The sequence below is a fragment of the Lampris incognitus genome, chromosome 21, assembly GCF_029633865.1.
Source record: "Lampris incognitus isolate fLamInc1 chromosome 21, fLamInc1.hap2, whole genome shotgun sequence".
In the NCBI taxonomy this organism is placed as follows: domain Eukaryota; kingdom Metazoa; phylum Chordata; class Actinopteri; order Lampriformes; family Lampridae; genus Lampris; species Lampris incognitus.
Window position 1 is genome coordinate 12,938,870 of NC_079231.1, and position 12,624 is coordinate 12,951,493.

Consider the following 12,624-nt stretch of genomic DNA (forward strand, 5'->3'; position numbering starts at 1 on the left):
GGGTAAAACTGCAGCTCCGCGTCATCCCCAAGCCCCAGAATGAAAAGAGTGGCCCAAGTCGCCTGTCTAAAGATGATTTAATTAGAATTATATCTTGAGTTATTCATGAAGCATGGTTAAATAAATAAATGAATTGGGCTGTTTCTTTAAAGACAAGAGAGGGAGAGCAAGACAGAGTGAGATAGAGAGAAACAGATAGCAACAGACAGAGAAACAGAGTGAGCGGGGAGCTGGCAAGGCAGCTTCCATGTAATATTTAGCACCTGCGGGCGCTGGCTCAAAGTGTGTGCACGCTGAGTGGGAAAGCTGCCATGATTGGATGGGTGACATGGTTCAGGAAGCGATGTGGTGCTCCTCTCATGTAGCTTCAAGTCGCCCCAATTTTTGTCCAAATTCATTTGCATGGCCTTCAATCACCGTCTTGCAGCTTCATCCACAGGATGAAACACAGGCAGATGCGGTAGATGACAATGGACGACGTCTTCTATTCTTAGACCGTCGATTCAGATGAGGCAAAATCTTTTCAGGGGAAAAAAAAAAAAAGGAAAGGGGGCATCCGGGCAGTGTAGTGGTCTATTCTGTTGCCTACCAACATGGGGACGGCAGTTCGAATCCCCGTGTTGCCTCTGGCTTGGTCGGGCGTCCCTACAGACACAGTTGGACATGTCTGCGGGTGGGAAGCCGAATGTGGATATGTGTCCTGGTCGCTGCACTAGCACCTCCTCTGGTCGGTCGGGGCGGCTGTTGAGGGGGAACAGCGTGATCCTCCCACGTGCTACGTCCCCCTGGCGAAACACCTCACTGTCAGGTGAAAAGAAGCTGCTGGCAACTTCACATTTATCGGAGGAGGCATGTGGTAGTCTGCAGCCCTCCCCGGATCGGCAGACGGGGTGGAGCAGTGACCGGGATGGCTCGGAAGAGTGGGGTAATTGGTCAAGTACAATTGGGGAGAATTTTAAAAAAAAGAGAAGTCTCAGGCTGAACATCAACAGGAGGGATGGATCCCTCTTCCAGGGTGGATAGGTGGGCAAGAGGTGCCGGATGGGCAAAGGATCGCTCACAGTACCGTTATTTGATCTCGGTAGCTACTTTCTATTGCATGGGTTTGCAGCAAACTAACAGAAACACAATACAGCTGAAGTAAGCCCATATGTTACAAATCCATGCCACACACTCAATGGCACGCTGTGGGGCAAATATTGCAGGGGGTGTCATCACAGGGGCCGAACCTCTACTTCGAGACAAACATTGTGACCGAGCTGTTTCTCTGATTGGATTTCTCATTAATGCGATCATGAGCTGTTTAAATCTGCACGGCGCAAGCAGCAGAGGCCTCAGATCCTTCAGACTGTTATTCTTTGATAGGAAAAGATCAGATGAAACTTTAATGGACCCCATGGGGAAGTCGGGTCCTGGCAGCAGCAGCTGCATGTAGAGAAGCACGGATGATAGGAAGTACCGAGGGCTGTATTACAAGACCATATTGCAGCTTCTGCACCATCACACAAAATATTAAGACACACCTTTGTAGGTGAAAAGATATGCTCTTTTCAGACTGACTGGCTGAAATGGACATCCTGGTGTGCCGCTAACACTAGTGGTTGTCGGGAATCAAATGAACCTGTTAGAAATACGGACCGTCCCCATTAAGTACAGCTCAGAGTCTCAGATGTAAGGATGGATGGATAGATTGCATTGTTAACGTAGTCGCCCGTGGTGCAGAGACCCGGGTTCACGTCCCAGCTGTGGCAGTTCCCGGCTGCCCCCTGAATTCGTTACATTGGTGTCAGAAGTGGGATGATGAGACCGTGAGGTCATCGGAAGTGTGTGCACCAAGAGGGAGCTGGTATGCTGAACTGCAGGGATGTACTGCCCGAAGAAAGGGGGTACTGTAACAATCACGGATGAATAGACTCGCTAGCCCTTGGCTGTCGGGCCCTTTAGTTGACTGGTTAACATAGTCGCCCATGGTGTGGGAGATCCGGGTTTGCATCCTGGCTGCGGCGGTTCCCGATTCCCCCCCGAATTCACTACATTGGTGTGAGAAGTGGGATGGTGGGACTGTGAGGAAGAGTGTGTGCCCAGAGACATGAGGGAGCTGATATGCTGAAGCGCAGGGACACACTTCCCATAGGAGGGGGGTAGTGTAACGATCACAGATGACTAGACTCGCTAGCCCTTGGCTAATGGGTCAGACCCTTAAGTCGACTGGTTAACGAAATCTCCCGTGGTGCGAGATACCCGGGTTCGATTCCCGACTGCAGTGGATTCCCGGTTGCCCCCCTGAATTTGCTACACTGGTGTCAGAAGTGGGATGGTGAGACCGTGAGGCCATCGGAAGCGTGTGCGCGCAGAGGCATGAGGGAGCTGGTATGCTGAAGCGCAGGGACACAGGGCCATGCTTCCCAAAAGAGGGGGGTTAGTGTAATGATCACGGATGAATAGACTTGCTAGCCCTTGGCTAACGGGTCGGACCTTTTAGTCGACTGATTGACGTAGTCGCTCGTGGTGCGGGAGACCCAGGTTCGCGTCCCAGCTGCGGCGGTTCCCGGATGCCCATGTATTTCAGCAAAGTCCTAGGAGATGTCGGAATGGACAACACCAGATTTGATTTTCAGCAGTATAGTCTAAATAGATTATGCATGCATATACAACTCCCTCCCTGTTGCATAAGTTTAATTACCTTGATTTGTTAAATATGGCCAAGGAGAAGGTACATTAATTCACCACCTATGGAAATACCCAAAGATTAGAACCTTCTAGGAAAAAGTAATAGAAACTTTATATGGGATTATTTCCTACAGAATTGAGTCAGTCACATGTAAAAAAAAGAAAAAGGTCAACCTATGCCTATCTCAGGCTCAATACTGTATCTGCATCCGATGGCAGAAAACTGAAACATCAACTATTGAACCATGGCTAAAAAGTCCCTCCAGCTGGCCATGGAAAAAGTGACATTCGCTAATAAGGGAAAAACTCGGAAGTTTCTGTGAATCTGGGGAAATGTTTTTTAATACCTAAATAGTCACTTTCCAAGAAGCTTCCTTCATTACTTGTGAAACAAATTGTGGATTTATGCTCCCCTCTTCTCTCCCCTTTTATTTATTTAGGGGAGATGTTTCTGCTCAATTTTAGTGTTTATCTTGAAAACCTAATAAACATATTATTGGGGGGGGGGCCTTGAAAATCCAGATCAACGTTTTTTCTCCCTCTGGTGTTGAGCCTTACCCGCCTCTCTGCCGTCCCCTACAGGATGCTTCGAGTGCTGCATCAAGTGTCTGGGTGGAGTGCCCTACGCCTCCCTGGTGGCCACCATCCTCTGCTTCTCGGGCGTCGCGCTCTTTTGCGGGTGCGGTCACGTGGCGTTGACCGGCACGCTGACCATGCTGGAGAACCATTTCTCCAGGGTCACCAGCGACCACGCCACGCTCACCATTGCGTAAGTCCCTCACAAGTCAATCCGGGTGGAGCATGACACACTGACACTGCTTAGGGTTAGAGGTTTGATTCCCGCCATACCCATCCATATTTGGAGCATACAGATCCAGGGTTGCTTGAACTAACTGCATGCTGTAGAAGTCTGTTCGCGTTTATATTTTGTAAATTTTGAAATACAGGTTACACTGAAAAAAATGTTATGTCGAATTGACTTATGTCAAGTGGTTGCACAAAAGAAATTTATCTAGATCCAGATGTATTTTTAAAGTTGAGTATACTCATATTTTTCAAGTTGAAAGTACTTTTTAATCTTTTAGTAATTTCAGATCAATTATATTTATAATATAGCGTAACTATTGTGAGTAGAATTTATTCTACAGTAACCGAGTATATTTCCGCCCGCTGCGGGATTCGATCCGGATTTTACTGCACCACAACACGACGTCGCTAACCGCTCGACGAAAGGGGGCCAACCCCGAAACCGGAAGTCCTTTGGACGCTAAATACTGTAGCTAAACACCATTCCTACAGCACCAACAAGGGCATCGGTGAGCTTTTTAGACGCATGTTCCCAGATTCAGAAAGTAATGCTAAAAGCCATTAAAATGTCAACTGACATTGGTAACGTTACACTTGTTTTACTTTTATTCACTGTCCACAAACTGATAAAAAGTCGAACAAGACGAACACTTAATTCACTATGCATTAAACTTGAGAGCGAACAGTACATCAAGTTATCTTAAATTCATGTTATAGCGTTACTTAAGTTAACATTACTATAACGTACACAACTAGCTAACGTTAAGCTAGCGGCTGTAATGTTAACTAACATTAATTTATCAAAACACAAAAGCTAACAACAAATATTTCTATCAAATTTGTTTTAAAGAGTAAAGACAACCCTGTTTGAGTAAAAATATAAAATACCCATGGTAATAAATTGCTTACTTACCGAAAATGCAGAGCAGCCACCGACCGAACTCCTCAAGCGAAAAACAAAAAACCGCTTTAGAACCAAGTGGCGGCAAGTGTCTGCACATGCGCAGACAGGACAGTATGTGCCCTGCATATTTTTTCTAATTACTTTTAATTTAGTGAAATTAACTTGTTTTAAGCGAGGACGGTGCATTTAGAAATTAATTTTAAAAAATAAGTAGGAATAACTAACAAATTAAAATCTATAAAGTAAGCCAGATTAAAACATGTAACATTTACTAGGGGTCAGAATCAGTTTTTTTAGGTGTACCTGGATTTATTTTTTTTTGATGGTTTTCCGAAATCAAAATGTGTGTGCGTTCGTGCGTTTTCCAGTATCCAGATCCTTCAGTACATCATCTACGGCATCGCCTCCTTCTTCTTCGTGTACGCCATCGTCCTGCTGGCCGAGGGCTTCTACACCACCAGCGCCATCAAGAAGGAGCTGCAGAGCGACTTCAAGACCACCGTCTGTGGACGCTGCATCACCGCCTTCGTACGTCTACGCGCCCACACACGCCCCCCCCTCCCACACACACACACACACACACAGATGGGGGTCACCATTCAACACGCCACCACACCCATTATCCTCTACTAGCTACCCAGAGTGTCTTATGGTCTGAATACATAAACAAGTAATTAAGTCAAAATATGGCTTTATGATTAAGGGGAATCTAGGTTTTGGGCTAGAAAGAGCCCAGCAGCTTTCTTTAAAAGATCCTACACATATTCACTCATACACACACATAAACAACACACCCATCACACTAACACACAAAGAGCATATGTATTAAAGAAAATGTATTCACATGCAAAAATAAACATGTGTGTACATGAACATACGTGCACACAGCGTATCCCCTCAGGGGTAACCTTGGCTCAGAGTGTCCTTTCTAGCCTGTTTACTCTAATTGCTGCAGATGTCCAGTAGCATCAGCTGACACGGTAGATGTGGGTCAATGGGTGGGGTGTGTGTCAAAGCAGTTCAACATTTTGGGGTTAGAAACACAAAAATTATTCATGCGATCATCTGATTTTTACCATTGACAAAATCATTCAACGTCACACCTCTCTTCTGTATCCCCCGTTTATCATCTCCCCCTCCTCTCCTCTTTTCTCCTGCAGTTCATGTTCCTGACCTACATCTTGGCTCTGGCCTTCCTGGGAATCTTCGGCTTCACGGCCATTCCCGTCTTCCTCTTCTTCAACATGTGGAACACCTGCGCTGCCATGAGGTCCCCCGATGCCAACATCACCTTGCCCGACTCCATCTGTGTGGACGTCAGGCAGTACGGTCAGTGGCCCCACGTAACATTCACTGTTTTACTACCCGGACCTAAGCAGAGAACTATGCTATAGCACCTTTAAATAGAGGATAAGAGTCAAGTCAAGTCAAGTCAATTTTATTTGTGTAGCCCAATGTCACAAATTACAAATTTGCCTCAGTGGGCAACTCCCTAAAAAAAAAAAACCTTGAACAGGGAGAAAAAATAGGAAGAAACCTCAGGGAGAGCATGAGGAGGGATCTCTCTCCCAAGATGGACAGACGTGCAATGGATGTTGCGTGTACACAATTTACAGAATTACAACACTGAAAGAGGACAGCAGAATTATTATGGAATGATAAAATATGTATATGAAGAATATGATAAGGAGGATGCAAAGCAGTGTCCAGATGCTACCACAACAGCCCAGGATCCGAGCCATGTGACCAGCATCACCATGGAGCGCTGGCAGGAGGACAGACTACACATGCACACAGGGGAGACTCACATCACACCATTCACATACACAGAAGAAGAGAAAGGAGAAGACATCATTCAGAGAGAGAGAAAACACATGTGAGGGATGAGAACAGTTGCAATAGTCATAATCTATACTCTATAATCTCGTCAGCAGAACAGTGGTTGGTAAATTCATTGAGACAGAAACCGGCCCGCCATGCTGTACAGATCGAGAAGTACTCAACTTAAAGGCAACTAATTGTAGGTTAAAGCAAAAAGATGAGTTTTAAATTGGGATTTAAAGGACTCAACAGACTCTGATTGTCTGATGGCAGCAGGCAGGTTATTCCAAAAGAACGGGGCCCAATAGGAAAAGGCCCTGCCACCAGCTTACTTCTTTTTAACTTTGGGTACACATGGGAGCCCTGTTTTTTTCGAGCGAAGAGCTCGAGATGAACTGTACGGTTTAAGGAGATCAGACAGGTATGATGGGGCAAGCCCATTTAGGATTTTATAAGTCAGCAGAAGCACCTTGAAGTCTGATCTAACATGGATAGGAAGCCAATGAAGGGAGGCATGAATTGGTGTAATATGGTCAAATTTCCTAGCTTCAGTTAAAATTCTAGCTTCAGCATTTTGAACCATCTGAGGACTTTCAGCATGTGGCAGACCTGAAAACGGGGACGCTTGATCGTTTTGCAAAGTGTGAGTTTCCGCTCCAAGTCATAAAAAATGTTTTGGAAACACCTCTAAAATGCCTCTAAGACCGGTCTGATTCACTTTAAAGTCATTCTGGATAGATGACAGCAGGAAGAAATGAGAACAGTTCTTGCAAGAACAAGTGATCATTGCATTAGAGGTCTGTTTTAAATGAGAAAAGAGAGCCCCAAACACTATTTGACATCCAAAAATGTATTTTAAAAGTCTTATTTGCTTTGTGTGACCATTACCATTGCATATTTTTAGACCTTTTTATGGGTTGTACCTAATGCACACCAGACGGGTTGTTTGCTTTTACACCGGTCCCCCCGACTGAGACATTAAGAGGAATCATTTATGGTTACCATTGAAGTAAAGGTGTTTGAACTCTTTCATATAAAAGAGCATCTGTTGGTATTAATCGACTCTATATTTAGAGGCGCTGTCTGGGTTTGCCTCAGGGAAAAACAAGGCATTTTATTGTATACCAATCATTATTAGATATGCAACCATAATTGACATGTTTGATATTTGCCGTGGCCGCTGGATAAAAGCAAAACATTTTCCAAGGTGAGGTCGATCTGTCTGTTTGTGGATGAAAATCCTCCATTATGTACTGTAGGAATTGTGCTACGGTAGGTATAGTGCCATCTCTATGATTGGATATCTGGCAAACTCCATCCTGACCTAATGTATGTGACCCACATTTGAAGGACAGCTGGCTCACCCAGAGAAGAGGGCTAAGATCACATATGCCTTATTGGCAGCCAGACTGTGCTACTATACCGTAAAAAACATTAACCCCAATTAGTGAAAGTGCACAAATGAACATGAACATTACTAGCTAGGTAGAAGATCTCAAATTGCTAGTTTGGCTAATTTCATAACACGTTTTTCCCCCCCTTTTTCTCCCCAATTGTACTTGGCCAATTACCCCACTCTTCCAAGCCGTCCCGGTCACTGCCCCACCCCCTATCCTGACCTGAGGAGGGCTTCAGACTACCACATGCCTCCTCCGATACATGTGGAGTTGCCAGCCACTTCTTTTCACCTGACAGTGAGGAGTTTCACCAGAGGGAGATAGCAGGTGGAGGGATTACATGTCCAATCTGGCCTGGGAATGCCTGGGGATCCCCCAGGAGGAGCTGGAGGGCGTTGCTGGGGAGAGGGATGTCTGGAGTGCCCTACTTAGCTTGCTGCCACCGCGACCCGACTCCGGAAAAGCAGCTGACGATGAATGAATGAATGAATGAATGAATGAATGAATGAATGAGGTAGCATGTGGGAGAATCAAGCTATTCCCCCCATTTCCCCCTCCCCGCTGAACAGGCATCCCGACCAACCGGAGGAGGCGCTAGTGCGGTGACCAGGACACACATCCACATCCGGCTTTCCACCCGCAGATACGGCCAATTGTGTCTATAGGGATGCCCAACCAAGCTGGATATAACATGAGGATTCGAACTGGCGATCCCGGTTTTGGTAGGCAATGGAATAGACCGCCACGCCACCTGGACGCCTGTGTCTCACCCTATTCTTAAGTTTTCAGTGACTTTTCCTTATTAATGATAATTCCAAGCCTTCCTTAAAACAGATTTAATGAGCGCTTTCTGGTCCAATTTGATAAACAATAAAGATGGCGGACATAAAAAAAGACATAAAAATAGGATTACGTAAGAATGAAACAAGCCGTTGTAAAATCGGTCGAGTCAAAAATGCAACAAAAACATCTTCATCCTGTTGGTGGACTTCAGCTTGGCGTTCAACGCCGTCGGTCCAGAAATCCTCCCCTCCAAACTCTCCCAGCTCACTGTATACTGTCAGTGGATCACCAGGATAGGCAGGAAACAGCAGGTGAGAATGGGGGAAGTCACTTCTGGTATATGGACAGTCAGCACTGGTGCTCCCCAGGGATGTGTCTTCTCCCTCTACACCAACAACTGCACCTCCAAGAACCCAGATGTTAAACTCCTGAAGTTTCCAGACAACACTACGGTCATCGGACTCATCCAAGATGATGACAAGTCTGCATATTGGTGGGAGATCAAGCGGCTGGTGCTCTGGTGCAGTCAGAACAACTTGGAGCTGAACACGCTCAAGACTGTGGAGATGCACTGCTCCCCCTCACAGTAACCAACAGTCCTGCGTCAACCATGGAGACCTTCAAGTTTCTGGAAACTACCATTTCCGAAGACCTGAAGAGGGAGATCAAAATCAACTCCATCCTGAAAAAGGCCCGGCAGATATGTTCTTTCTGCATCAATTGAGAAACTTTGGTCTGCCACAGGAGCTGTTGAGCCAGTTCTACGCTGCAGTCATTAAATCTGTCCCGTGCACATCCTTCACGGTATGGTTTGGAGCAGCCACAAAACAGGATAGGAACAGACTACAGCGAACACTAAGGACAGCAGAAAAAAAAATCATTGGTGCTCTTCTGCCCACCCTGAAGGACTTTTACACCTCTAGAGCCCGGAAACAGGCGGGCAGAATAGCACAGACCCCCCCACACCTAGGACACAGTCTGTTTGAACGCTTACCCTCTAGCAAGCACTACAGAGCAATGTACACCAAAACCACCAGACATAGGAACAGTTTTTTTCCCCACAGGCCATCTCTCTCATGAACACTTAACAGCATCCATCCATCCATCCATTATCCAAGCCGCTTATCCGAAGTCGGGTCGCAGAGATGCTGGAGCCTATCCCAGCATGGTATAATAATGGTCACTTGTTATGTAAATATGACACTTTGTAAATACCCCCCCCCTTACGCAGTATTATAACAGATAGCCTTGTGTCCCAGTCCAAGGAAACAGACTGTCAGCAACCCCCCTCTTAGATACCTCAAATGTACACTTGTGTGTAGAGATAGATGTGCAGCACAGTACTGGGGGACAGACGTGTCTTCTCTCACATATCTCTGATGTGCACTACCTCTTGTTAAATCAGATGTGCAATTCTATTGAAGTTTCTTTTATTAATCCCCGTGGGGAAATTCAGTTACTGCAAATTAACCCATCCTAGCTGTAGCTAGGAGCAGTGGGCTGTTGCCTTTACACAGCACCCAGGGACCAACTCCACTTCTTTTCCCGTTGCCTTGCTCAGGAGCACAGACAGGAGCATAAACCCTAACATGCATGTTTCTTTTGATGGTGGGGAAAACAGGAGCACCTGGAGAAAACCCACCGCAGACACGGGGAGAACATGCAAACTCCACACAGGATGACCTGGAATGAACCAGGACCAATATACATAAATATACATAAATGTACAATATACAACTGTTTTATACTGGTTATAAATTATTCAGCCATAACAGCACTCTGTATAGTTGTGTCATACGTTGTCATGCACACATACGTACCTCTAGTATTCTATTTATTATTCCTATTATATATGTAAGTAGGGCAGCACGGTGGCGCAGCGGTTAGCGTGGTCGCCTCACAGCAAGAAGGTCCTGGATTCAAGCCCCGGGGTATTCCAACTTTGGAGATCATCCCAGGTTGTCCTCTGTGTAGAGTTTGCATGTTCTCCCCGTGTCTGTGAGTTTCCTCCGGGTGCTCCGGTTTCCTCCCACAGTCCAAAGACATGTAGGTCAGGTAAATCGGCCATACTAAATTGTCCCTAGGTGTGAATATGTGTGTGTGTGTGGGCCCTGTGATGGACTGGCAGCCTGTCCAGGGTGTTTCCCCGCCTGCCACCCAATGACTGCTGGGACAGGCTCCAGCATCCCCGCGACCCTGAGAGCAGGATAAGCGGTTTGGATAATGGATGGATGGATATATGTAAGTACTACAAGCTAATGTAAACCGGAGTCAATTTCCTTTTATTCATAAGCTCACTTGACCAATAAAGCTGATTCTAATTCTGATTGAAATATCTGTCTGCAAAACCATTTTTAAAAAAAAAGCAATGTAGAACATGACAAAGACAGTCAGTCGGGACATTTCAAAGCTCAGGGGTCCAGATGGAAAAGGTCTGCTTGTCTCTAATTTTTATCCTAGCCTGATTCATTGCAGCATTCGGGGGGAAGCAAATACCCATTTGCCTCATATGAGCGTGGCTTAATCTGCATCAGCCCGGAGACTGACCTCCTCTCTCTGATCCTTTAGGTGTTATCCCGTGGAACGCAACACCAGGGAAAGCCTGTGGCTCCACACTGGGAGATATTTGTAACACCAGCGAGGTGAGAGGTTGTTTTCTGCTTCATGGATGGCATCTCTCCTCTTTCTTTTCCGTCTCTCCTCTCCCCCTCCTCTCTCTCTGTCTGCACAACACGCAACATCCATCAAATAAATGTTTGCAAAACGTCACATTAGCAAATTTAAAGCCTCTCACTCCTTACTGAAGGAAAAAGAAAAGTAAAAAAAAAAGTCTCTCTTTATCCACAGTTCTACCTGTCCTATCATCTCTACATTGTCGCGTTTGCCGGCGCCGGGGCCACTGTCATCGCACTGGTAAGCTTTCTTTCTTTCTTTTCTTTTTCAGTGATGCCACAGATAATGTGCTCCGAATATGCACGTTGCCATGGCATGCGTACCGGTTGCCACGGCAACACTGCCTCTCGCGTTTGCATGTCTTTCCAACCCGAGGGCCGGTGCTCTGCCCGACAGCACATGTATGTTCAACTGTCAGTTCACGCGGCAATACACATGGACGCACATGCACAAAGCAGCACGCGGGCACGCACATAAGCATGTCATCAGTTACATGCAAAGACACTGTAGATGCAGATCAACACACACACACACATTCCGTAGTTAACACGAACACTGTGCTTAATGAATGAACCACTGTGTAATTAGTTGAGCTCTCGGTGTAATTAGCCTTGATGACGACACAGCGGAGCATAACAAAGGCGTTCCTGGTTGCTAAATGTATTTCCCTCAAACTTATAAAGTATCCGTGTTGTGTAATGCGAGTACCGTGTTTTGGTGTTTTACGAAAGTTGACAGCTTTACGGCAGGGTGCGTTGTGACGTAAAGAATGTCATGTTGCGTCAAACTACTGCGTGGACCTCCAGTTTTGTTGTCGGCTAACTGTATATCACAATCGGTATGTATGTTACCCAACCACATGGCGGAATAGAAAACCAGTGGTACTCGTGGTACCTGAGGACCTGATTGAGAACCGCTGGTGTGACAACTCAGCTTGTTTACGGTTTGCAAAACCATTTTACTGAGGGATGAAGGATGCACGAAATGTGATCTATAGTGAAGGACAGCGTGTAACTGATTAACTGGGTCACATCATAAACAACCCGGATCTGTTTCCCCCCCCTCGGCAGATCCACTACCTGATGATCCTGGGGGCGAACTGGGCCTACCTTAAGGGCGCTGTCAGCACGCACGAGTACCAAGACATCAAGACCAAGGACGACCAGGATTTAGAGGCCGAGGCGCGCTCCAAGGACGGCCAGAACTCCTCGTCCTACTCATAAGGGCGGGCCGAACCACCTTCCTGCCCGCGCCCATCTCTTCTCTAAACCATGTCAAACTCCCCGCCCCCCACCCCTAACACACCCACCCACAGCCAACCTGATCCGTCCCTCAGTCAAAAACACAAAAACAAAAAAACAAACCACCTCAGTCGTGTTCGATAGCCCCTCCTCCTCAGCCACCCCCCACCCCATACGATAAGGTTTCACCATCACTTTCCCTTACAGGCTTGTGGGCGAGCGCCCTCGCATCGGGGGAAGAGGTTTGAGGGTCAGGATGTGACGGCAGGGCCCCCGAATGGAGGCAGATGGTACAGAATTGAATGAGTTCCCGTCAGTCCAGCTCAGG

General features: G+C 46.4%; 1 protein-coding gene across 1 annotated transcript in view; it reads left to right on the top strand.

Moving 5' to 3' along the window:
• LOC130131475 (neuronal membrane glycoprotein M6-b-like) overlaps positions 1 to 12,278 on the top strand; it is a 42,625-nt gene extending 30,347 nt beyond the window's left edge. Inside the window, exons 2-7 of the mRNA XM_056301157.1 lie at positions 3,253 to 3,439; positions 4,750 to 4,909; positions 5,542 to 5,710; positions 10,951 to 11,024; positions 11,230 to 11,295; positions 12,126 to 12,278. Coding sequence (XP_056157132.1) covers positions 3,253 to 3,439; positions 4,750 to 4,909; positions 5,542 to 5,710; positions 10,951 to 11,024; positions 11,230 to 11,295; positions 12,126 to 12,278 — 809 coding nt within the window. The remainder of the gene's footprint in view (positions 1 to 3,252; positions 3,440 to 4,749; positions 4,910 to 5,541; positions 5,711 to 10,950; positions 11,025 to 11,229; positions 11,296 to 12,125) is intronic.
• The last annotated feature ends 346 nt before the right edge of the window (positions 12,279 to 12,624 follow it).